Genomic DNA, 27952 nt, shown 5'->3' on the forward strand with positions numbered 1-27952 from the left:
GGGACAAACCTGGATCAAAACTGGAAGATGATGACAATGATGAAAGAAAATAAATAAATGATGCGAGACAAAACAGAGTCAGTCATGGAAGGTTTGCTCACAACATGATATATTTTACCATTTTTCACTTGGCATACATAATGCATGGGTAATTAATGACCATACACAATGAAAAAGAACTTGCTGGGGACCTCATAGAATGAGTGGTAGTGGCTGTACAGAGTATGCAACATATAACTCCCTGACTGACTCCCTGTGATAGTTTTCACAACAAATAGCACTCACATCATAAGAACTTGCATAGAATCCAGCAAAGTTATCTAAATCTCAGCCCGCAGAAGACTAGTCCCGAGTATACTCGGGCAGGTGTCTATTAGATATTAGTGTTACAGCAAAATTAGCTCAACCTCAACAGGTTTAAAAAATAAAAAAATAAAAAATCACAAGAGCATCTCCTAAAACATCTGATCATTGTGAGACTATGTATGTACTACTCTTGTGGAGCACTGGCATTCTTCAATCCACACCCAATATTGGCAACTGCTGTCTTCAGGCGACTAAAAACCCACCTTCAAATATGTAGTTGGTCTGATCACCCATGGACCAGTTGTAGTAGAGATTGCTACCGGCTGCCACGTCCACGGTCAGGACCGATCTGTTGCCGAACGGGAAGCTGTAGCTGTCGTGGGAGAAGTGCAGGTTGGTGGGCGGGATCTCCACATAGAAGGGCTCCCTCAGTGTCTGGCTGATGTTGGTCAGCTGGTTGCCGGCGGTGACCGTCACCGTGTATGCACCCTCTGCAAAGACAGATATGCATCACATTCACAGGTCCTCACACTGACAGAAACCATAAGAAATCAGCACTGGGCCTGGGACACACTCCTCAAAAAATACTTGATTGTCAAGACTCACATAAACTTGATCGAATATTGCTCTGTGCAAGGAATTGTTAGGACATCTCAGCACAATTAATGACGCGCTATATTGTCTGTCGCCTACAAATTATTCATCCAGTTCCCGTAGGTATTGAGATAATTGAAGGGTGGAAGGTCACAACGCTTTCAGGACTGACAATGTCTCTCCCAAAGCATGTTCCAGTGGGTTAAACTGATGAATGCACCCAGCTTAAAAGATAAATTCTTGCCCACACAGTAGGTAGTGAAAGTGATAGATGTTTGCATCAACTCATTGTTACATATCAACTGACTTACATTTGGCACTTTAACCCGTTTTTACTGAGAGGTCGACCCCCCCCCCCCCCCCCCCCCCCCCCCCCCCCTTCAGATATCCAGATATCGGCCTAAACTTTGCCTGAACATAGAGCCGGATGTCATCTACAAGATTACATGATCAAACATTGGAAAAATATTGACTTTCTATTTTTAGTAAAAAAATTATGCAAATTTTGCATGAAATCACAGTTTCACCTGTAACTCCATTAAAAAGGCCGAAGGATTGCTTAAGTTTTGTGTCAGAATTCCTCAAGACACATCAAGCAATTCTCTTGTGAAAAATAGAATAATCAAAATAATTTTTTTGTTTATTATTTTATTTTCTTATTTATTTTGTTTTTTGACCTTTTGTTTTCTATTGTTTTTGGGTCAAAATTTGTTGCAGGGACTTTTTCGAGCTTATCTACATTAGAATTGATTAATTTCTATGATTAAAAGTTGAAATAATCTAATTTGTATCAATTAAAAAAAAAAAACACACACACACTTTGCATTGGATTTTGAGCCTTTTTCGGGTTGACATGCATATGCAAAACATTACGTAACTTCAGAATGGTGTACCAGGATGTCGCAAATTTGGTCTCAAAATATGCGAAAGACTTCCATGAAAAAAGTCATGAAACAACGCGGCAAAATCTTTGCGTGTTGCGGAATCGTGGAGTAAAATGTCGAGGGAGGTCAATTTGGCCCCCCCCCCCCCAGTTAATATAGTGACTTCTTAATACAACTTTGTGTTTGACGTCTGTGCATCATGCAAACACATGGTGAAACAAGAACAGTGTGTTTCTAATCCACTGTGCATTTTCAAAATGAAAGACAGGTGGCTGTTTGTTTTTTCTCTCAATTTTATTCAGACAGTTGGGTCTTAGAGATATGTATTGTTTAAAATTGTAATGAACTCTTTACATCAATCTTAAATCAAGAGTTTGTAAAATGGGGGACAGGGATGTTTATGAGTATTGTCTCATGCTGCTACAGGGATCTACACTGTAATTCACATTGCTGTTTGTGTTTTTTGAAGCACCACATCTACAGAATACCATGGAGAGTGCATATCCATAGATTCATGTTCCTGGTTGTCCAAACTTCATCACATTTACCTAGACTTGATGGGGAAAATAAATCTGATCTTTATTTTCTAGCAAAATATGCCAGGAGGTCTCAAAAAAAGAAAAAAAAAGAGAAAAAAAGGAGAAAGTCCTGAATGGACTAAACATGGCATGTGAGCCAACCAAGTGTTCCATTGGTGCTTACCCGATGTGTAGACATGCTGACCATCGGCGGAGAAGCTACCATACTCGTCTTTTACTCCCTCCACTACCTCGATGGTTCCATCTCCGTAGTCGAAGAAGAAATCGATGTGGGAGCCCCAGCAGAAGGCCCGGAACTCCACGGTGCTGGTGGCCCAGCTTGCCCCATTGCTCAAGAGGGAAGCAGCGGTGGCCCCACCAATGACCTGGTGGTTGGAGGGGGGGGGGGGAGAGAAGGGCAACAAAATTCTTTGTTTGGAAGATGTCAACTGACTCATTTATTCACTGACAGGGATGCCAATCCTGTCGATAGCATTACAGTATTCTGAAGGCTGAAAATGCATTTTTTTTTTTTTGGGGGGGGGGGGTTTACCTTTCCTGTTTCTACCTTTCCTGAAATAGATGTGTAGTAATGTAATTTTGGAAAAACAGTATTTTGTATGAAACTTGTAGTATTTTGGCAATAGTACAAAATACTACAAAAGAGTAACAGTTGCCATCTCTGCACTGATATTCCAACATGACAAACATAGACAATTTTAACAGATGCCCATCATTCTGTCAAGGCAAACAAATTGACAAAGGAGGAATTCAGCAAGAATATAACACAACAATAAATCCCAATTTTTGCTCAATGTTTTTTGATGGACGCTATTTCTGGTTCACAATCATTAATGACGTATTTTGTGATTTAGCTGTAAATCTCAGACACAAAGCAAGTTGACAACCTCTTCTTGCTCTACATTTTGGATAGATAAACATTCTTTCTTTACGACAAGGCAAATCTGTCCCTTACATGGGATTATGTAACACAATAATTTTCAAGATTCTTGTTTGATGTTTTGACCAGAGCAAGAGAATACATCACTGCTAAAAGTCAACACATATGAATATCTGGAAGGGGGCAAAGAAATATGAGAGGAGTAAAGGTGCAGATGGAAAGTTTTCACTATCTAAATAGATTTGCCCAGGACTTCTTGGTCGATTTCCAAAACTAATTCTTTCTCTGCAGACTTCAGTGTACTCAATAATATCTAATTCGCAATGAGAACAGGCAAAGTTCGGTATGAATACAGATATATAACTCACGCTCAGTTCCAACGCTTCTGGCACCTGCTGGACGATGAACGTTGAAGGGTAATTGTAAATGACCGGATCCGACTGCAAAGCATTGTGGGCACTGACGCCAATGATGTATTCACCGGGGAAGGCAAAGGTGTGGACAGCTGCACTGTAGCTGCCATTACTAGAAGAAGAGTGCAATGAATGAAAACCAAATTTATTATGAACCCAGGAGCTTTCGCAAGCCCAGGGATGCCAACACTGGTAAAGCAACATCAAGAAGGTTTGAAGGAACAATCAACAAGTTGCTGGTGTGTTGGTACATGCATCTACATGGGCAAAATAAGTCCCAAATCGGGGAGGCTCTTATATATTTTGTTTTTAGGATTCTTCTAGCCAAGAAACTGGGAGACTGTGATGGACATCTTTGACATACAGGCCTGCACTGAAAACACCACCATTATGTAATTTAGAAATCGGCCAGCAAGTTCTTTCATGGTGTTTTCTTGGCAGTCTACAGGAATATAATCTGTATGAATGTGGGTACTGGTTAAATACACCTATGAACAATACTTGCTGGGGATCGCCAGTATGACATACTAATACAGGCATGAGACAGAGAAAAGTTGAAAAAAGAGGAGAGAGTTTGCGAGGGAGCGTAGCGACCGAGCGGGGGGAGTGTGTGGGAGGGGGGTGTCCCCCCTGCCACGGTGAGGACTTTTTGAAATTCAAGGTATGAAAAAACTCATTTTAATGCATTTTGCAACTGAAATTTACTATTGTTATGAGGTACATTTTACAGAGAAACATTGTGATAATTGAACTCATGAATGACACTTGCAAAATCTAAAGGAAGGAAAAGTATGCTTAACTGTTATACCTAGGACCTACTCAAATGTGAGGCCATAATAAATCACAGTAATGTACACCCAGGTGACGTCTTGCTGGATTCAGTTCATACGGGTACAAAAAATAAATAGATAAATAAATCACAGCTTAGCATTGCCATTGTTGGCTATCTTTACCTTACTTAGTCCATTAACAGTTTACAGTGCGCAGACCAGGCAAAGTTCTAGTATTGCTGATCTTGGTCCATGTAGTCTAGTAGAGAATCATGTATATTATTATATAAGACAGCTGAAAATAAATCATACATGCAGCTCAGCATTGTTGACCGTCTCTACGTCTATGCAACAGCTAAATCTGACCGAAAGATCAGTCTGTATCTGTCCGTCGGGGAATGTTCCGCGGAGACTGCGTCTGGCTTCACGGATCCCCTCCGTAGGACAGCGTTAATGGCAAAATATAAAAGAGTCCTCCAGACAGACGGATCTTTCTGTCTACAGCTAACTTAGACTGCCTATAATACCTTACAGGAGGTACAACAATTTGTAGACCCGGTTAAGTCCATAAACAGCTAATGTAGACCAAGCAAATAAAGTATTGTTGGATGAAGTCCAGAATGTAAAGCGAATCCTTGCGGCGGATGATGTATCACAAGTTCCAGGTGCCGAGGAAGTCGATTGAATCGCTGGCCTAACGTGGTTAGAAGACGAAACTGGTTCTGGGAGATCAACTTCATATTCCAACCACTGCCACTTGAACTCACTGTATTGGAGACATCTATGTAAATATCCGCTACACGAGGGTCATCCTTATCGAAGGTCTTCATTTTCTCGTTGAAGAAAGAAATATTCTCACCGGTCCACAAAATCACGATGACAAAGACGTAGGTCACGCCAACGTAATCAGCGGGATACAAAAGCAGCGCATTGCGTAGACAGAAAGATCCGTCTGTCCGGAGGACTCTTTTATATTTTGCCATAAGTTATAATTATAACGCTGTCCTCCGTATACAGAGGAGATCCGTGAAGCGAGACGCAGTCTCCGCGGAACATTCCCCGCGCGACGGACAGATACAGACCGATCTTTCGGTCAACGCATCGCGCTGAATGCTGCGGCAGCGCATGCATGCCGAAGCTCCTTGATAGTAATGATACACGTAATACGCAGTTACAGCCTCACACACGTGTGCATCATATCACACCCAAAGAGGTTCTATGGTAGAACCTCTTTGATCACACCACACTAGTACCGTAGCTACAAGTTGATCGACATGCACGTATCACATCCATTTCACGCATGAAACATGCAACATCCGCTGCCCGCTGACATGACAAATGCACTCGAATCACCATTCACACACGGCGAGATATGGTGGCTGAAAAAAAAGAAAAAAAAAAGAGGAAAATCACGGAAATTTTCCCGACTGTGTATTTTCTCCCCAGAATTTCAAAATCGCGGAAATCCGCGGATCCACGGAGAAATCTCATGCCTGTAATAGCACACTGTCTACTGCACATCCAAATCACACTTCTGTGAAAGTACACTTTCTTCTGTTTTCTGGTTGTGTTGTGCAGAGCAAATGCAAACTTACCTGTACGTGACAGTGGTGGGTCCAAAAGCATCATTAAAGTTCCAGGTGAAGATGACGTCATTGCCCGTGGCAACTGAGGCCATCATCGTTATGTTGGAGAGTAAGTTGATAAGCCACGAGTCCGATGTTGAGATGGTGAGGCCAGTTATTCTCTCTTCCACCCTCGCCACCGTCGAAGCTCTTTGCTCAGAGACGCCATTGGAAACCACCACCACAACTTTGTAGTCACCAAGAGAGGTGTAATTCTTGCTGATGGTGTACACGAAAGTGGGCGGACTCGTTGAGTAGTCAGCATACTCGATGGACACCTCAGAGGAGTCAGATGTCAGCGTCGCATTCAAACCGTTCGAAAAGCTGACGTGGAAGTCAAACTCTGGTCCACCTTGAACGGTGACGAGGATCTGGGACTCCAGGCCGTGTAGCACCGGGGCGCAGGATACAACGACTTCCGTGATTGGCTCCCGCAGAGTGGTGAGGACAGAGCTAGCAGTAGAAGAAATCTGATTGGCCGCCGTGAGGGACAGGTTGAACAGCCCGGGACTGATGAATGGCAGGTAGGCCTATAATCAAAGGGGAATTGACTTGTAAACTGAATTGAATTCAACTGGTGCAAACGTGAAGCTTACAGTGTATGTAAATTTTAATACTGGACAGTTCAGTACCACAGAAGGGGATTTTTTTTTTTTTCTCATTTATGTTGCACTCAATGCATCCTGTATGCATACATTCTGGTGGAATACACTTGATGAATGCTAATAAAACACTGATAAAACACTCAAATTGGCATGATGTACCTCTGGAATCATAATTTTGCATAAAATGGACATGAATGCTCGAAAAGCTCAATAAAGTTACCATCTGTTAAGCTCCGCTAAGGAAAAATTTTGACAGTATCCGTAGGAGGCTCTTACAGAAAGGGTTGATGCTCACTATCAAAAAACCTTCTCTTTGAAGGGATATACTAAAGAAGATTTGTCTAGCTTTATTACACTTCGATAAGACCCTGAAATTCACAGCATCTTTAAAATTCTATTACCAAAGTGTGTGCCCCGCCCATCACGACAAAGTAGTCCCCGCCAGATGAAGATGAGCCATTGACCGGTTTGATGTGCCATGTGTAGAGGATGTCTGTCCCTAGCGATGGCATCATCTCCCATGTCTGGGTGGTTGAGGGCCTTGATATGGAAAAGAAGACAACAAAATGACAATTTTACAGGGATTTTAGCTGCAACACCACATGCTTTTGGCTGAAGTTAGCCACTTATGTGCCCATTTGATTTATTGGTGAACTTTAAAACTAAGATATGTCAGGGCCTCAGGTCACATTCCCTCCCCCTTTCCAATATCCATCCCTTCACCAAAACCTGGAAGTGATATGCTACACAAGCATGCTGCTATGACAGCATTTAACAGACCCACAAGAATACAATTGTAATACTATAGTGATGAGGGAGAATTTTTTGTATCTCTATCAATTAATGGTTAGTTTTGAGATGCCTTAAGGTGGTAATCACAAACAAAGCATGCCGAGATGAGATGCTCCTACTAACTGGGCGCAGCAAAGGGTTGTTGCAAAAGAGGACAAACAGGCACACACGTAAAGTCGTATGTTGATCGTGTACTTTTATCCACAGTGACAAGATTTCATGATTTACCAGAGGAACTTGGTGAGATCTGGACCGGTGATGCTGACGCTTTCGATCTGCTCCTGGACGCTGACTGCCGAGCTGTGCGTGAATGTCTCGTCGTCCACCGTAGTGACCGCAACAGAGAGCACGTAAACTCCAACGTCTGGAAAGCTGTGGAGCCAGGAGACCAAAGAGGCTGGGTCGTCCACCGTCACGGACATTGTATGGTTGCTCTTGTCGTGCTGGTTTTCGCATGTGACTTCCACAGACTGAATCGATGCACCAGAAAACATCTGTGAAGAGAAAATATGAAGTTTCTCAAATATATAAATCATTATAATTAAAACAGTGAAAATTGCATGTACATACTTGACAGGGCCGAGTAAGTTTGCACTAATGATGTAGAATTTCTGTTATATGAGTACTTCTACATGAATTGCAAACACACCTCGAAAGCACACCATTACTCTCACACACACAGACACACACTCACACTCACACACACAGACACTCACAAATATTATGATACAAAATCTAGGGTAATGTTTTGAAAAAATCTCTATGGCCTATTTCAAAGACTGATTTGCTTTCAGAGTAAGCTGTGTGAATTGCTGAAACTATGGCAGCAGTCAAGAAAAAAAGAACAACAGTCAATCTGTCTTTAGCGAGCAACAGAGTCTAAAAGAAGTTGATATTTACGTAATCCATTTTGTGCATTCAATACAACTGTGGAGACTTCTCTTAAGGAATGAGTACGAAGAAAAGTCTTGTGACATACAAACTCCATATCTATCTCATTTCGCTTTGGTCGCTGAGACTGGCTTAATGGTCAGTTAACTTTGGGTGTTATAAGAATTGTAGAGGTCGGTACATTTGCCATCCAGATAAGGACAAACAATCCTCCCATTGGCTCTGGTAAGGCTTCTAAGGATTTCACAAATGTCACATCCTGCGAAAAAAAAAAAATATTTCAGTAGATTTCAGATCAGGACACCTCATTAAAACTTCTCTCTGTGCCCAAAAAAAAAAAGAAAGTGCATGGGGGGAAAAAAATCCCTTGATATCCCAAACAATAAGAAACTTCTACTTCCTTTCCTGCAACAAGACTGTTCCTTCAGTTCCATAAACTTTCCCTTCAGCTGGCGGGTATCAGATACTGAATGTACAACGTCATTCGCTGCATGCTTCCACCAATCCTGACGCTCGAAAAGTCTCATGACCCGTCTCTTTATGCAAAGGCAGCATACTGACAATATTCCAGGTTTGGGTCCCTAGATTTCGAGAAGATTCTCCACTGCTATATCTCTGGTCACTGTATTTCTGTGACGCACGAAGACAACCATTCCACTCGTCAAACTCGGACACGCCCTCCCTCCATCCCACGCCAAGTTCACGTGCTCCCGCTGTTCAGCGATTGGCGGGAAGTTTTAGGCCCGATGCCAACATTCCTGGCGTAGGACTTTGGTGGGCTTCCCCATAGCACTGGCTGTTTTTTAAGTTCTCCCAACATCGATGTAACAGGGCTAATTCTATCATCTTATGGTCACATGTTCCATTTCATAAAGACATGAATTATTTGCTGTCTTTTCTCAACATGCAGGGGGCAATTCCTTCTGGCTAATTTAAGACAGCTGACAATATCGAAGGAATGTTTGCTATATGTGACACCCTCATTCTCTTCTACCTTCCCATGGAGGTCAAGGAACTACTAGTATGTGATGCCGATGCATGCTGACTTGTACTGATTAGTAATACCCTGATCATCAATTTTGGGGCCAAATTAATATCTAAATGTGTGCCAAAGATTTTATAATAATTTTTCAGCTATTTCTCTTCAGATTATTGTACTTGGATATGCCCACAAAAAAAAACACCTTCCAATCAAAGATTCTGCCAGTGACATCATCTCTCATTCATTGATAATGTATGATTAGCAAAAGACACTGGAATGTACCTTCCCCTAAACCTAGCATTTACATGCATGTTGCCCTGCAGTGTCTTTTTGTTACTAATATTATTAGTAAGATGGAAACATGCAAGTTATACTCAGTATACGGAAAGGGGAATTCCGATATATTTTGTTAATCAGTACTTAAGCAGTGATTGGTAGATAATATCACTGGAAGAATCTGGGTTTGGAAGAAGGTTCCTGTGGGTCTATACAAGTAATTTGAAAAAAAAAACAATAGTAGAAAAACTATTACAGAATATATGTCACTTATATCTAGACATTCATTGGGCCACACAAGTGATGTCGAGGTTATCATGTATTAACACTAGTCAACATTCATTTGCACTGCATAATTCCTTAACCCACTGAGGACGGGCTGATTTTTCTATTCGGGACTCGTCCTCAACGGGTTAAAGTTATCACATTCTATAGTGCAGGATGTAAAACAATGCGTCCTTTACATTTGAGTTGTTAAAACCTACCAGATAAACATTGAACATCAGTTCTATTCTCAACTCAAATGAACAGAAGTTCTCCATGCAAGCAAGGACTTCAGCCAATATGATGATCTAACATGATAACTGGGAAGTGATAGACTGTCAGATAATAATAGCCAGCTTACATGATACATTTGTTCGTCTTGTTCACAAAAATTGGCAACAAAACTTGCCCTATTACGTTCACAAAATACGGGACAATGACTTCACAATGTATGTAAATTCATGAATAACATAAAAAAGGCAGAATTTCAAACAAGGATATTAAAAGACAGTAATGACGTACTACAATTTGCGTTATTATGTAGATAAATTATGGTTCAATGAATTTACAATGCGATTCGATCGGTAAAATGAAGCAGTTAGCCAGAATTTAGAATTAAGAAAAGCCACTAACATTCTGTTTTAACAATGAGCAAACCAAACTTGCCCTGTTATGTTCACAAAATACAGGTCAATGACTTCACAATGTATGAAATTCATCAATGAATTCTTAAAAAGGCAGAATTTCAAACCAGCATGAGTCAATAATGACCTATTAAAAATTGTGTTAGATATTATGTTGAGAAATTATGGCTGAACGACTTTACAATTGTAATTCATCAAAAAATGGAACAGGTAGATAAAATTTCAAACTACAATAAGCCAGAAATGACCTATTATACAGCAAGCGAAAAAGTTTTATTGTACTGATAAATTATGGGTCAATAATGTTATAACTCATCAATAAATAAAACAGTAGCGTAGAATCTTAAACTAGAGCAAGCCAGAAATGACCAAGCAAAAATCTGTGTTGTTACTGTATGCAGACAAAATATGGGTCAATGGCTTTAAAATGTATGTAATTCCTCAATAAATAAAACAAAAAGACAGATTTTCAAACTTGCACAATCCAGTATAATGGCCTCTTAAAAAAAAGATCAATCAAAGCCTGTGTTATTATCTGGACAAAATATGGGGTCAATGACTTTGTTTGTTTGTTTGTTTATTTATTCCCGTCACAATCAATCAAACATATACAAATATAAAAAAATGATACAATGTTGAAAGCGGCTGGATAAGCCTCACTCAGTAAATATTGCCATCATGGCTTACTGTTTTTTTCAGGAGGGTCCAGTTACATTTACAAATCATATACTACATAAAACTACTTATTACACAATTACACACGAACAAATCAACAACGTCCTCCCCCCCTCCATCCTAACAAAAAAAAAAAACCAACATAATCAACTTTGATTAAGCTCAAGCCCTGCATAGAGCATTATACCTGTCTATAATCTGTCACCTTTTGTAAACGTGTACTTTAAACTCTATTACCGTTTTACTCTGTAATATATATTATATAATCTAATAATTATAAAACACAAATCAAATCTATTAGCCGGAAAGACCCATTAACAAATGAATATGCTCTTTAATATACCTTTGAAATATATTAAAAGTTGTTGCCTTTTTTACATTAAAAGGAATCACATTAAAGTGAGAGCTCCCTCTATAAGAAATCATTCTCTTACAATAATTAGTCCTTGGTGTTGAAATCTTTATGTTATAATCAGATCGCAATAAATATCTATTCTCTTTAACTTGAAAAAATTCACTCAAATAAGGCGGTGCCAATCCATTCAATGATTTATAAACTAATTGAAGAAGATGCTTTCTTCTTCTCGAGGCAAGGGAATCCCACTTAAGAATTTCATGCAACCTAGAATTAGAAATATGAGAAAAAGGATCAATTTTCAAAATGATTCTCCCTGCTCTATTCTGAAGTTTTTGAATCATATCCATTTGTTTCTTTTTGCCAGAATCCCAAACAATATCAGCATAATCTAACTGGGGCAATATGAAAGACTTATATAACATCTTTAAACTTCGTTCATCAATAATACGACTAAGTCTTCCCATAAAGCTTATCATTTTACTCACTCTCCTACAAACATTATCAACTTGCATATTCCAATTTAACTCTTCGTCAACTGTAATACCCCAATACTTAACACACTTCACCTGTTCAAAGCTTTTAGAATTCATACTCAAATTTAACTCATTATACTTATTCAACAGTTTTCTATTACCAATTAACATACAAACTGTTTTGTCACTATTTAAACTGAGTCTATTTGTACACATCCAATCAAAAATATTATTCAAATCTTTTTGCAACATCATTTAAACTTTTTGAGGATTTGTGTCAGCAAAATACAATACTGTATCGTCGGCATACAGGTGAATGTTACACGCATCAACTTTATTTACCATGTCATTTATATAAATGACAAACAATAGTGGTCCCAAAATCGATCCTTGAGGGACCCCGTAAGAAATATACTGTTCATTTGATAATGTGTTGTTTAATTGCGTTACAATTCGCCGATCACTTAGATATTCTCTAAACCACTGAATGCTTGTATTACTAACACCTAACTTTACCAATTTATCTAACAATATGTCGTGCACCACCGTATCAAAGGCTTTTCGTAAATCGACGAAAACTGCACCAATATAACAATGTTTATCCATTGCATCAAGCCAATCATCCGTGACCTTGATGAGAGCCGTTAACGTTGAAGGTAGTCTTCTAAAACCAGACTGTTCTAATGCTATTAAAGCTCTGTGTTTTAAATAATCAGACAACTGCTTATGAATAACTCGTTCCAATAATTTTGAGACTACTGGTAGCAAAGAAATAGGTCGAAAATCATCTGGCTGACTCCTATCACCCTTTTTAAACAATGGAATTATTTTAGCTACTTTCCATCGGGCGGGTACTACTTTCTCAATAATAGACCTGTTGATTAAATAAGTAAGAGTTGGTGCAATCTCTTCTGCTGCCAATCTAAGTATACTAGAAGATATTCCATCAATACCCGTTGACCGTTTATCTTTAAGTTTCCTAACTTCCAACAAAACTTCATTTTGAGACACACATTTCAATTCAAATTCATTTTCAAATAATTTTTCTTCATTTACAAATAATCTACCTTGCTTTTTATATGGAATTGATTCAGACAGCGTCTGGCCTACTTTAGCAAAGAATGAATTAAATTCGTCAGCTAATTTTTCATTTTCTTCATAAACTGTTACATTTGGAGATTTTTTACCTGGGAACAACGTTTTCATTGTTTTCCACGCTTGAGCAGAATTACTTTGATCACTCGTTAACTTCTTAACATAATAATTTCTCTTTACTTTAAAGTGTATGTAATTCACCAATAATTAAGATGAACAATTTTTTTTTTTTAACTAGCACAATCAAGTATTAAATGACATATTAAAAAACAATCAAGCAAAGCCTGTGTTATTATGTGGACAAAATATGGGGTCAATGACTTTAAAGTGTATGTACACTTTGTAATTCATCTATAAATAAAATGAAAAAACAGATTTTAAAACTAGCTCTTTAACCCAGTAATGACCTATTAAAAAACAATCAAGCAAAACCTGTGTTTTTATGATGACAAAATACTGGGTAAATGACTTTTTAAAAGTGAATGTAATTCACCGATGTATAAAACGAAAAGAAAGAATTTCAAACTAGCACAAGCGAGTAATGACCTATCAAACATCAAGCAAGCAAACCGCACGAGATGAATCGCTCCCAGCAGCAAAACTGATGCGAAGAGATAGATGAAAGAATCCCCCGCCCGTGGTACCTTCTCTCCCTGGGAGTATTAAATCGCTGCAATTTTGGCAGCGAGAGAGGAAAGGGCCACGCCAGGGGGTCAAAGGAGGTGGGCTTTAATAAACTTGCGAAGAAGAACAAAAGGGGCTCTGAAACAATGGGGGAAAGAGTTCATTGCCCCTTGCTGAAAGAAGCTGATCCCTCGAAAGACAATCGCATGATTTGCTGGGGGGAAAACCAAAAAAAAAAAAAGAAAAAAAAAAGAAATAAATGTGCATGTGTCATATGTCCACTCTGGGGATTGGCTGGTGATTTAGTAGGCTAGGGTGAAAAGCACTTCCATCGTTTTCTCGTTCCATCCGCGGGGGGCAAATATGATTCATTGTATTTACGAACAAAACACATTGTTCCAGTAGTTAAGAGAACTTTGCAAATAGCATCGGATGATATTCCACTTAACACCCTCCCCCCCCCCCCCCAAACAAACACACAAAATCACAATTTCTTGGCAGGTTCTCAAAGATGTGAAGTGTAGTGGGACCATCGATCCATTCACCTACGTATACCAATCATCTCCTTCCTGTCTACGATATTATCACCTCTTCCATCTCATGCCCACTCTCCCTCCTTTCTTGCTCTTATTCTGTTCCCTGTTCCTTCTCCCACCATACTGCATTTTCTTCTTCCATCTCTCTTTCTCCCCTTCATTGCCATCTTCCACATTGCTCTTGTCTAACTTGCACTCTCCTGAAGTTCTGCCCTGGCATTTCTTCCTATATTTTCTATTCCTTTTTCCGATATTCCCACCTCCCCTTCACCGCCTTCCTTCCCAAACAAATTCTTAATCTTCAAACTCTAGTCAAACTCTCCTTCCTCCTCAATCTCAACCTTCATCTCCACTACCATTTCTTCCAGTACATCTTCCTCTGTTTCCTCCACTTTCTCTCCCCCCTCCTCCTCCTTGACCACCTCTTCTTCTGCTTCTCCTTAATGTTCTTCTTATTCCATTTCCTCTTCATCATTGTCCACCATCCTTTCTTCCTCCTCCACTTCTTTTGCCTCCTCCTCCTTCTCTGTCATATCTTCATCTATTCCATTTCTTTTTATCTCACTTGTTTTTCTTTCTTCTACTTCCCTGCCCTACTCCTCATCTACCACCTCTTCTTCATGTTTTTGTTTTTGCTTCCCCTTTCTTTTTCTCCTCTGCCATTCCCTCTTCTCCTTCCTCTTCCTCCCAATCCCTCACCTTCTTCCTCCTCTTCCTTTTTTGTCTCCTTTTCTGCCTTCTCCTACTCATCCTCTGCTACCCTGTCCTCTTATCATACCACCATCCATTCTTCTTCATCTTCCTCCTCCTCCTGCCTCTTTCGCATTTTCATCCTCTTCCTCCTTTCCATCCTCTCCTCTTTTCCCTCCTCCATTCCTTCTTTTCTGTCTCCTCCATCTGTCATTACTTCTTCTTTCCCATCCTCCTCCATCCCCATCTCTTCTTCCTCTTCCTTATCCTTCATTTCTCCTTCTTTGGTCTCGCGCATTCCCCTTCTATCCTCCGCCCTCTTCCTCCTGTTCTATCACCTATTCTTCCTCCTCCTCCATCATCCTCCATCCCGTTTTCTGCCCCATTTTTCCTTCCTCTCTCATCTCTTCTTCTCCCTCCTCCTCCTCCATTATCCTCCATCTCATCTTCTGCCCCATCTTTCCTTCCTCTTTCATCTCTTCTTCTCCTTCCTCCTCCGCCTCCATCCTATCTCTTCCTAATCTTCCTCTTCTATTTCTCCATCTGCCTTTTCTGCCACCCCTCTTCCTCCTCCTTCATCACAATCTCTTATTCCTCCTCCATTTCTTCTTCATCCCTATTTTTCTCATCCTCTGATATTTCTTCTCCTTCCTCCTCCTCCATTATCCTCCATCTCATCTTCTGCCCCATCTTTCCTTCCTCTCTCATCTCTTCTTCTCCTTCCTCCTTCACCTCCATCCCATCTCTTCCTAATCTTCCTCTTCTATTTCTCCATCTGCCTTTTCTGCCACCCTCTTCCTCCTCTTCCTCCTCTATCATAATCTTTTTTTCCTCTTCCATCTCTTTTTCTTGCCTTCATTTTTTCCTCATCCTCTCACATTTCTTCTCCTTCCTCCTCCTCCATTATCCTCCATCTCATCTTCTGCCCCATCTTTCCTTCCTCTCTCATCTCTTCTTCTCCTTCCTCCTTCACCTCCATCCCATCTCTTCCTAATCTTCCTCTTCTATTTCTCCATCTGCCTTTTCTGCCACCCTCTTCCTCCTCCTCCTCCTCTATCATAATCTTTTTTTCCTCTTCCATCTCTTTTTCTTGCCTTCATTTTTTCCTCATCCTCTCACATTTCTTCTCCCTCCTCCTCCTCCATTATCCTCCATCTCGTCTTCTGCCCCATCTTTCCTTCCTCTTTCATCTCTTCTTCTCCCTCCTCCTCCTCCATTATCCTCCATCTCATCTTCTGCCCCATCTTTCCTTCCTCTTTCATCTCTTCTTCTCCCTCCTCCTCCTCCATTATCCTCCATCCCGTTTTCTGCCCCATCTTTCCTTCCTCTCTCATCTCTTCTTCTCCCTCCTCCTCCTCCATTATCCTCCATCTCATCTTCTGCCCCATCTTTCCTTCCTCTTTCATCTCTTCTTCTCCTTCCTCCTCCGCCTCCATCCTATCTCTTCCTAATCTTCCTCTTCTATTTCTCCATCTGCCTTTTCTGCCACCCCTCTTCCTCCTCCTTCATCACAATCTCTTATTCCTCCTCCATTTCTTCTTCATCCCTATTTTTCTCATCCTCTGATATTTCTTCTCCTTCCTCCTCCTCCATTATCCTCCATCTCATCTTCTGCCCCATCTTTCCTTCCTCTCTCATCTCTTCTTCTCCTTCCTCCTTCACCTCCATCCCATCTCTTCCTAATCTTCCTCTTCTATTTCTCCATCTGCCTTTTCTGCCACCCTCTTCCTCCTCTTCCTCCTCTATCATAATCTTTTTTTCCTCTTCCATCTCTTTTTCTTGCCTTCATTTTTTCCTCATCCTCTCACATTTCTTCTCCTTCCTCCTCCTCCATTATCCTCCATCTCATCTTCTGCCCCATCTTTCCTTCCTCTCTCATCTCTTCTTCTCCTTCCTCCTTCACCTCCATCCCATCTCTTCCTAATCTTCCTCTTCTATTTCTCCATCTGCCTTTTCTGCCACCCTCTTCCTCCTCCTCCTCCTCTATCATAATCTTTTTTTCCTCTTCCATCTCTTTTTCTTGCCTTCATTTTTTCCTCATCCTCTCACATTTCTTCTCCCTCCTCCTCCTCCATTATCCTCCATCTCGTCTTCTGCCCCATCTTTCCTTCCTCTTTCATCTCTTCTTCTCCCTCCTCCTCCTCCATTATCCTCCATCTCATCTTCTGCCCCATCTTTCCTTCCTCTTTCATCTCTTCTTCTCCCTCCTCCTCCTCCATTATCCTCCATCCCGTTTTCTGCCCCATCTTTCCTTCCTCTCTCATCTCTTCTTCTCCTTCCTCCTCCTCCATTATCCTCCATCTCATCTTCTGCCCCATCTTTCCTTCCTCTTTCATCTCTTCTTCTCCTACCTCCTCCGCCTCCATCCCATCTCTTCCTAATCTTCCTCTTCTATTTCTCCATCTGCCTTTTCTGCCACCCCTCTTCCTCCTCCTTCATCACAATCTCTTATTCCTCCTCCATTTCTTCTTCATCCCTATTTTTCTCATCCTCTGACATTTCTTCTCCTTCCTCCTCCTCCATTATCCTCCATTTCATCTTCTGCCCCATCTTTCCTTCCTCTTTCATCTCTTCTTCTCCTTCCTCCTCCGCCTCCATCCCATCTCTTCCTAATCTTCCTCTTCTATTTCTCCATCTGCCTTTTCTGCCACCCCTCTTCCTCCTCCTTCATCACAATCTCTTATTCCTCCTCCATTTCTTCTTCATCCCTATTTTTCTCATCCTCTGACATTTCTTCTCCTTCCTCCTCCTCCATTATCCTCCATCTCATCTTCTGCCCCATCTTTCCTTCCTCTTTCATCTCTTCTTCTCCTTCCTCCTCCGCCTCCATCCCATCTCTTCCTAATCTTCCTCTTCTATTTCTCCATCTGCCTTTTCTGCCACCCCTCTTCCTCCTCCTTCATCACAATCTCTTATTCCTCCTCCATTTCTTCTTCATCCCTATTTTTCTCATCCTCTGACATTTCTTCTCCTTCCTCCTCCTCCATTATCCTCCATCTCATCTTCTGCCCCATCTTTCCTTCCTCTTTCATCTCTTCTTCTCCTTCCTCCTCCGCCTCCATCCCATCTCTTCCTAATCTTCCTCTTCTATTTCTCCATCTGCCTTTTCTGCCACCCCTCTTCCTCCTCCTTCATCACAATCTCTTATTCCTCCTCCATTTCTTCTTCATCCCTATTTTTCTCATCCTCTGACATTTCTTCTCCTTCCTCCTCCTCCATTATCCTCCATCTCATCTTCTGCCCCATCTTTCCTTCCTCTTTCATCTCTTCTTCTCCTTCCTCCTCCGCCTCCATCCCATCTCTTCCTAATCTTCCTCTTCTATTTCTCCATCTGCCTTTTCTGCCACCCCTCTTCCTCCTCCTTCATCACAATCTCTTATTCCTCCTCCATTTCTTCTTCATCCCTATTTTTCTCATCCTCTGACATTTCTTCTCCTTCCTCCTCCTCCATCATCCTCCATCCCGTTTTCTGCCCCATCTTTCCTTCCTCTTTCATCTCTTCTTCTCCTTCCTCCTCCTCCTCCATCACAATCTCTTATTCCTCCTCCATTTCTTCTTCATCCCTATTTTTCTCATCCTCTGACATTTCTTCTCCTTCCTCCTCCTCCATTATCCTCCATCTCATCTTCTGCCCCATCTTTCCTTCCTCTCTCATCTCTTCTTCTCCTTCCTCCTCCGCCTCCATCCCATCTCTTCCTAATCTTCCTCTTCTATTTCTCCATCTGCCTTTTCTGCCACCCCTCTTCCTCCTCCTCCATCACAATCTCTTATTCTTCCTCCATTTCTTCTTCATCCTTATTTTTCTCATCCTCTGACATTTCTTCTCCTTCCTCCTCCTCCATCATCCTCCATCCCGTTTTCTGCCCCATCTTTCCTTCCTCTTTCATCTCTTCTTCTCCTTCCTCCTCCTCCTCCATCACAATCTCTTATTCCTCCTCCATTTCTTCTTCATCCCTATTTTTCTCATCCTCTGACATTTCTTCTCCTTCCTCCTCCTCCATTATCCTCCATCTCATCTTCTGCCCCATCTTTCCTTCCTCTCTCATCTCTTCTTCTCCTTCTTCCTCCGCCTCCATCCCATCTCTTCCTAATCTTCCTCTTCTATTTCTCCATCTGCCTTTTCTGCCACCCCTCTTCCTCCTCCTCCATCACAATCTCTTATTCCTCCTCCATTTCTTCTTCATCCCTATTTTTCTCATCCTCTGACATTTTTTCTCCTTCCTCCTCCTCTATTATCCTCCATCCCATCTTCTGCCTCATCTTTCCTTCCTCTTTCATCTCTTCTTCTCCTTCCTCCTCCTCCATTATCCTCCATCTCGTCTTCTGCCCCATCTTTCCTTCCTCTTTCATCTCTTCTTCTCCTTCCTCCTTCCTCCTTCACCTCCATCCCATCTCTTCCTAATCTTCCTCTTCTATTTCTTCTTTTGCCTCTTCTGCCACCCCTCTTCCTCCTCCTCCATCACAATCTCTTTTTCCTCCTCCATCTCTTTTTCTTGCCTTCTTTTTTTCCTCATCCTCTCACATTTCTTCTTCTTCATCCTCCTCCATACCAGCACTGCCCCTTTCTTCTTCCTTTTTCCTCATATTTTCTCTTACATGTCCCATTAGTAGAATATGACTGACATTCTTTTATCAAATTAAGGTGTTTCAGTGACTTTTGTTCTTTTGACAAAGAGTTTGTTAGTTTGATTGATGGTATAGAATCTGCCCTCGTCGTTCCACACTAAGGCATACTAGCACATCCACATTTCTTCCCATGACTTTTGCATTTTAAGCTTTGCCCTACCGGAAACAAGAGGTCTTTAACATAATGACTGCAATTGTTCTTCCAACGGTATGACGACAATGCTTGCGTCAGCTGCTGATTTATTGGACCTTCGCGTAATTGCTCCATTCTCTGCAGATCCTTTCTGCTGCATCATGCTACACCAGGGTAAATTCTCCCCTGCCGGCCCTGAAAACACAATGAGCATCTCTCCAGCACAGTCTTCCTATGGAATTTGACTCAAGGTCAAGGTGAAGTCCCAGTGTGTGTGCATTACACTATTAAAGAGCATCATTACATTAACCCTCTCAGTACCATCAGCCTAGAATTCCATTGACATTGTACATAAATATGTCACCAACGAGACTGAAAGAGTTAAAAGGAACAAGAAAGGACAAAAAAAAAGTAGAAAGAAAAAAGAGGGCGGGGCTTAATAGATGCTTGTGAGATACTGCTAGATAGTCTTAAATTTCCTTTTTACCTCCGCTATCATAAGGAAGGAGGTTATGTTTTCATTGGCGTGTTTGTTTGTTTGTTGGTTGGTTGGGTAGTTTCTCTGTGTGCAAAATAACTCAAAATGTTCTGAAGGGATTAAGATGAAACTTATAGGAAAAGTTGAGAATGACTCAGGGAACAGATGTTTAAGTTTTAGTAGTGATCCAGGAATTTTTATGGATTTCATGAAGGATTTTCGATAGTTTGCAGGTAGGGTCAATGAACTTGAGAGTTCAAGTTGCGCACTTTTGAGGTTTGCATACGTGCACTAAAGTGCGTACATGTACTTTGCTCACACGAGGCGCCTCACAGCTGGAAGCTGATGACATAACAAAAGGCTTTATATTGGGAAATCCAGTGATTTTCAGCATGCATACATACATAATGTATGAGTGGATCTCATTTGGAGAACAAGATCAGCAGTGGAAATGAGCTGCTTGGCAGACATCTGCGCTCTCACGGTGCTTCTCTAGTTTTAACATGGTATCATCAAGAAAACCTTTCGTCCTTCCCGTTAGATTTTGTTGTTGTCATGATTTGAAGGGGAAGAGGCTGCAGCTGCTAAATTGTTGACTATGTAATTACATGATTTTATTGCGATGACTTATTTCAGGAGATGTCAGCACAAAGTTGCATTCTGTATGGTTGCAACCAATATCACTCTTTTCTGAAAAGATATGAAACTTTATAATTTACCTATCTAATGTCCTTTATTATTTTTTTAAACTAAAGTTCTACCATCCATATTTAGTACGATTTTATATTTGATAAAGTCAACTTTCAAAGATGGTACTGATTATTCCTTACCATGGTGTATGGTCTCGTGTGTCATGTAAAATAATTCTCTACTGCTGTGTGTGATATTTCATGTCAAGTGGACCCAACTGAAAACCAAGTGTACAGATATAGATATATTAGATAAATAAATGAATATGTTATAAACAGACAAATAGATGGGATTTGATTTGGAATAGTTGCTAAACATACTTCTGTAAATTTCATTTGATTTGGTGCAGATCTCTATGAGCAAAACCATGCCTTAGAAAGTATCCTTGACGTGGAATACTATCGATTGCCACTTTTCAGGAATAATGCAATTTTGCTCCGGGAACTAATCACCACTCAGATCTTTTTCCAAAGTAAATATCAATATTGAATTGGAGTCTGAATTCAAAAGTGCTGAATGTACAAGTCCATGCAAAAGGCTCGCTACAAATCTAGATTCAAGGATGAGACTTGCCTCAACAGACAATGCAAAAATTGCTGACAACTAAAACAACAATGAGAGAAAAAAAAAACTTTCAAAATCTACTAACTTGCAAACCCTCATATTGTGATGAAACAGATTGAAGCTTGGTAGTTGTTTATAAATAAACATGCTGACTGATGAAATATTCTTTTCGCCAAGATATTCCAAAGCAAATGACAACAAACTTATACAATTCAATCTTTGTTTTCAATTCAATCTATAAATCCTTTCCAATGCCAGACAGGTACGGGTTATTTCCGGCTTTTTTGTGGTTTGGGCCTTGCGTGATCCTAATTGCTCTCCCCCTGTGATACCTGCCGATAGGAATTTGCCATTAATATTGGCCTCTTGTTTCTTGCTTACGTCCTTTGTTATTTCAATCTCGGATAGGAACACACACAAGAAATGGAGAATATAAGCAGTTGAAAACATGTGGGGGGGGAATATGAGGAAAATTTGAAAAGATCAGAAAAAAAAAATCAGAAAAAGACAAACTCAAACAAGAGATGAACATATCTTTAATTTAAAGAGAACATAAAAGAGTCAGCCATTCATTTGAGAGACATGGCATTTATGGCAGAAAGAAACAGTTAGACAAATAGACAAACAGAGAGGGAAAATATACCTAAAACAAACAAATTTTTATGTAGCATTACAAGATGGAAGATTCTGCCTATTGAAGTTCAAACCACAAAGGTAGAAACAAATGAGAAAAACAAAAACAAAGTTGATGATGACTAATAACAGTTGATAATATGCACTTTTACTCATAGACAATTTCCCTGGAAATGGCGGTATTAGTACAGATGTACAACTCATCAGTGAAGATTTGAGGAAAATCGGACAATCATTTCCAAATTTATAAATTTTTAAATTTCAGCGCTGTCATCTTTGGATATTAAAGGAGATTACTACACTTCATGGCATCATTACGGACAACTAAAAAACTATATAATAGAGAAAATACATGTATATCAATGGAGAATTCAACAAAACTTCATTTTTCATGAAAAGCACTCATTCCATCTAATAGTAATGATTATTCCTCCTGCTTTCTAAAAGATGCAATCCAAGTGCTCTTTCAATGCTAAAGAAGTGAAAACACAATGCATGTTGAATTTTCTTCATATTTTCTTTACATTGTTGTCCATTATGACATCACAATGTGTAGTAGTCTCCTTATCCGGCAATGACAGCACCAAAGCTTCAAAAGCTCATGACTTTGGAATCCATTGTCCAATTTTCCTCAGACTTTCACTGATGTGTTCTACAAATACTTGTGATACTTTCACCCAATCCACATTCATATGTGGGATGTGGTTCCATTTCTACCGAGTCCATGAAAGAGATTCGTAAGATATATAAGTCTAAACTGAAATCGTCATGTCTTGCTACATCACTTCTACATTCTAATTTGCCTTCAGTAAAGAACACAAACATAAATGAGATTTTAAATAAAAAAGGGCTGTGGGTCACTGTAATGGACGTGATCCGGATCTTGCATCATGAAATTTATGATGCATAACTTTTTGTACGCATATTGCTATATTGATCACTTGTGACCAAAACCATGACCAAAGTTTATCCTCTATATGACAAAACTTCAAATCAAGGGAGAATTAAAGGCTCATGAAATGGCAAAGCACGTGAATACATACATGTACATCATAGAGCTACTGGCACCATTCTGGGGCAGAAACAACTACAATTTGGACAACTTGTAAACAAGAATTCTATGGACTGTCATCATCACTGCAAATGCATGGCAGTCTCTTGTCACATCAAGTCCAAGTTATCAATGTCCCAATTCCCTCATGTACAAATACCCCCATGCATACACTTGAAGTTTCCCTGGTAGCAGCAGTCGGTCACTTTTGAATTTCCGACTTCAAATATCTATCGACACCATCATTCATTGTCTTGCAAATAGTCATTGTGCAGCACTTTTCTTCTTTCCTTAGCAGAAATTTCACAGACAATCACCTCCTGTTGACTTCAGGAAATGGAAAATAATAAAGCCTCTAGGGCCATTTTGGGGCAGAGGCAATAAAAATCAGAACTTGTAATCCAAGCAGATACTTCAAGCCTAAAGAAAAGAACCTGTGATGAAGATAATGCCACTAAAAACAGAGATGATATTATGATAACAGTCGTAATCCTGATCATCTTTTTTACCTATTGTCATCATCATTTCATCTTCATCATCACAACTGTCATCATCATAATCACTTTATCATCATCTTTAACATAATTGCCATCACTGTCATCATCATTTTAATCATCATCATGATCACTTTAATCATTATCATTAATATCACTATCATCATCACTATTACAATCATCCTATCTGTTATTGTTGTCATCATCATCATCCTTGCAATACTGATGAATATAGACATGATGCTGATGATGCATTTCTTGAAATAGCACCCAGTCATTTATTCCTGAATCCAATGTTTTCACATCTGGAAAAGATAGAAAAGAATCCTCTATTAAAACTGAAAAAGTCTATACTCACCGACAAGCTAAAACTTGTGGCGGTCCGTACGTCCACGTGGTGGGAGTGGTCGAAGAGAATGGGCACTGCTTGGAATGCATCCATGATGGGAACATCCAGTGATTGGTTGCCAACTACAAGACCACAAGAGAGAACATGACTTGAAAGAAATGCTTTCTAAGTACAACATTTTTCGTCCTCACAAAATGATGCCTTTAGCTGAATGCACAAGTTATACATACCATGTACAATGTACCTCAAGGTATTTCGTGAAAATTGATTTTGAAATGGTTGAGATATACAAAAACAAAGAGGTCCTTAAGGTGGGACTCACCTTTTACTAGGACTAGTTTGTTTTACTGTGTTTTTTGTTATCTCAGCCATTTCCAATGTGATTTTGGTCAAATAAACCTTGAATTCCTCTTAGAATTGTATGCTCTTTAATATTTCATTGTGTTGTTTCTAATTATCTTGCAAAAAGTTTAAATCTGAATCCCCCATATCAACCTAAACTATATCATCCCTTTCAGGCCAAAAGATGTACATTTTGTGAGACCCATCTCGACTTTCTACCATTCAAGAAAGCTGTCTATTGATATTCACCTGAAGAAAAAAATACTCTTAAACCTCTTGCCATTCCACATGGTGACTGCTTCCCCCTTCCAGGTGCAGCATGGATTCAACTTTAAAATACAATTATAGAATCTTGTGGATACGGGTTGGAACAAAAACTTTTCAATAAATTACACATCACCTACTTGACTCACCAGATGGCAATGACACATTATTTGGCTTTCACAGAAGAAAGTGTGTCGATGCTATGACCCCTTTGTCATGGCGACCGGCTCACAAATCATATCCAATGTTTAAATTCTATTTAAAGCAGCATCACTTGCAGATCTGTAACATGAAGTGGTACCCAAGCACATGACGGTCAAATGTCATTTGGAATGGTTCTGTTCAAGAACATGTCCACTGAGATCTGGGCCCCCATTTCATAAAAAAAGCTGGCACTACAATAGCAACTCTTGCGACAATGACTACTACCATAGCAATGAAGATAAATCCTGCTTCTTAATTGGCGGTAGCTTTGGAAAGTTGCCATACAAACTGTACTAACACCTTTTTTTCTTTTTTCTTTTTCTTTTTAAATGGGACCTTGATGGCATTTGGCATAAAACCAAAACTGCTCTAACTGACTAAAAATCACTCATTTAATAAAATGCTGTATATGTTGATATTCTCCTTACCTTGGTTAGTGACTGTCAGCAGCAAGCTCTCCGATGACAACTCAGATTTCTCTACGACTAGCAGACTGCTGCCGGTACTGATGTTCTTCTCTCCCAGGTTCCAATGGAACACAGCTTCCACCTGACCTGGATGTGTGCCTGATGTACAACATTACCCCCATTGAGGACAAGCTGATCTTGCTATTTAACATGCATTTGATAATTTCCCATAGACACCTACCCCAGGACACCTGGGACTCATCTTCAAGGGGATTGAGATGGTTTTAGGGATTCCAAGGTACAATTGTAGCCTTCCGCAATTTGCTGCATTATACATCATACAATCCAACTTCGTCTATATTTGACTGGTGTATAACAATAAAAAAATGCAAATATGCACTCATATACACAAAAACACACCTCTATCAGAGGTGGTCACCGCCAACATTCAAACATTGTAATCAAGGGGGGGGGGGGTGGAGGATCCCGCAGAAATGGGGAGACTCAGCGACTGGAGACTATGATAGGATATTTGTGCAAATTATTCACATTAATGGGGGCATGAGTAAGATAAGATATGTATTCAAGGCACAGATTTAGAATAGTCTATTCACCTGATACCATAGTCGAGGGCATCAGGACTGTTTCAAAGGTACTATTAAAGTGTGGGTAATTACACTATTAATGCCCCAACAAGGTGACGTGTATCATTTGCTTTATAAAATGATGAAACAGATCACTGATGTTCGATAAATCACCCTTGTCACGAGTAAAAAGAAAAAAAAAATGCGATCTCCCTCAGTTACCCCTACAAAGTGAAAATGCTTTAATAGACCAGCAATTTTACATTTTAATGATCAGTCATACGCAGAGTTACTGTATGTGATAGTAAAACAAATGCTTGGTCACGTTCTCTCTGGTCATGTACGCTCTCAACAAATCATCTGATTAGGATCTGCTCCACAATTTTCGAAAACGTATCCATTTTACCCTCGCCACAGTAGGGATGAACTTACATGTATAATATAACTGATTTCATTCATTCCATTTTATTATAATCAAATTCACAACTTCATTCTTAACACAAGGCTAGCAAGTTTACATATTTTAATGCAAATTGAATTTAAAACAACAAAAAAGCATTAAATGTATTGGAGAAAAGTAACCCAAATGCTAGAGCACCTTGACATCTCACACATTTCTTTAAACTTTGCTTCATTATTTAAGTGTCGTCCATAAACTGATTACTGGTATTTCATTCAAAAATAGCAAAATTAATTCAAGAGATAATTTTCACGCATTGCAGAGTAAAGGAGAAATAGGAGCGACATTAAACCTGAGATGTAGGATTGGAACCAAGTCAAAGTGAAACTTACCATTGATGTCCACCAGTAGTGCAATTTCATTTGAAGAAATGGGAAAGCAAGACACAGACAAGTTTCCTAGATATGGCAGAACCAGGTGTTTGACTGGTGTCGAGAGTTGAGAGACATTATTTGAGGCCGAGATGTTAATGTGATGAAGTCCTGTCGGCTCCAGCTGCAGCTCTACGACATATGATTGATTTCCAGCCATCACGGCCTCTAAAACTTGCTCCTCTTCCTCAGACACTCGGTGAAACTGGACGTGCGAGCCGCGCCTGAGCTCGACGGCAATCTCCGCCGGGGAACCCACCAAGCTGGGTCTCGTAGACTGTGCAGTGATGCCGGAAACGGGCTCTTGGATGACCAGAGGTTTGCCCAGCCTCCTGGTCACCGTACTGACCAGGTTCTGAACCGTGACACTGATATTGTACTCGCCCGATTTCGCAAAGGTGTGGTTGACGCTACTCACGATTACGGGGTCTGCATTGCTCTGCAGACCAAAGTCCTCAAAGGAATTCCCATCGTCAAAGTCCCACAGAAATGTTGGCCCAGTTCCGTCCTCCGTAGTGGCCTGACAAAGCACGCTCTCTTCCACTGTCATGATCGAATTCTCAGACTCGCTCCAGACACTCACATCCTGGATCTCTTTCTGCACTGTGATGACCTTGGTGTCCGAGGCGGTGCTCACCAGGTTTCGCACGGTGACCCTGACCAGGTATCGACCTTCCGCCGCAAAGTTGTGCACATAGCTTTTGCTGGTCGTTACAACGTTGGCGATCGTGATATTTTCGAGACTCACTGTCCACTGGTACGACATGTTACCGGTTGTGACGGGCACAACTGAACCGATTGTTCCATTCGAGTGCAGAGGAAATGAATCCTGTGAGTCAAGTTTAACAGTCGGAATCTCTTCCTGCACAACGATTGTCTGCCGGAGACCGCCAGCATACAGTGTGCCATTACTCAGCACATGCACCGCAGGATCAAAGTGTCCTGTGCTGGAGTACTCGTGGCTGAAGGAAACGAGGAGGTGGCATCCGTCACCATAGCTCGCCGTCAGGTACAGGTTGGCTGGATTGGCCGAGCCGCCGCTAATGAAGGTCTCGTTCACGTCCCTCAGGGACTGGTTGTAGACCACGCCATCGCCGAAGTCCAGGAGGAGCGTGGCATGCTCGCGGTCAGCTGTCTCCATGCTGAGTAGGAAGACATGGCTGACATTCGGTCTGGTGTGAAGGGAGCCCTCTAGCAGAGACACACTCAGATTGCTAACACCTCGATCCATGACAATCTACAGAGGAGAAGGACAGCAATATAGTAAAGGGACAGTCATACACTCCAGATAACCAATGGCCTTCTTGCGGCATGAAACTTTTGTGAATTGGCACTGGTATGCATTGTGTAGACAAACACGTTAACGTGCAGTTTACTCACCCGAAT

General features: G+C 40.6%; 1 protein-coding gene across 1 annotated transcript in view; it reads right to left on the reverse strand.

Annotated features, from left to right (window-relative positions):
* LOC140243389 (uncharacterized) overlaps nucleotides 1-27952 on the reverse strand; it is a 122679-nt gene that overhangs the window by 61190 nt on the left and 33537 nt on the right. Inside the window, exons 8-16 of the mRNA XM_072323070.1 lie at nucleotides 26528-27803; nucleotides 25173-25310; nucleotides 23944-24056; nucleotides 7637-7902; nucleotides 7018-7156; nucleotides 5982-6541; nucleotides 3572-3728; nucleotides 2487-2688; nucleotides 570-797 (exon numbers count right to left, since the gene is read on the reverse strand). Of these exons, the coding sequence (XP_072179171.1) occupies nucleotides 570-797; nucleotides 2487-2688; nucleotides 3572-3728; nucleotides 5982-6541; nucleotides 7018-7156; nucleotides 7637-7902; nucleotides 23944-24056; nucleotides 25173-25310; nucleotides 26528-27803 (3079 nt within the window). The remainder of the gene's footprint in view (nucleotides 1-569; nucleotides 798-2486; nucleotides 2689-3571; nucleotides 3729-5981; nucleotides 6542-7017; nucleotides 7157-7636; nucleotides 7903-23943; nucleotides 24057-25172; nucleotides 25311-26527; nucleotides 27804-27952) is intronic.

Source organism: Diadema setosum, chromosome 20 (assembly GCF_964275005.1).
Source record: "Diadema setosum chromosome 20, eeDiaSeto1, whole genome shotgun sequence".
NCBI classification, from domain to species: domain Eukaryota; kingdom Metazoa; phylum Echinodermata; class Echinoidea; order Diadematoida; family Diadematidae; genus Diadema; species Diadema setosum.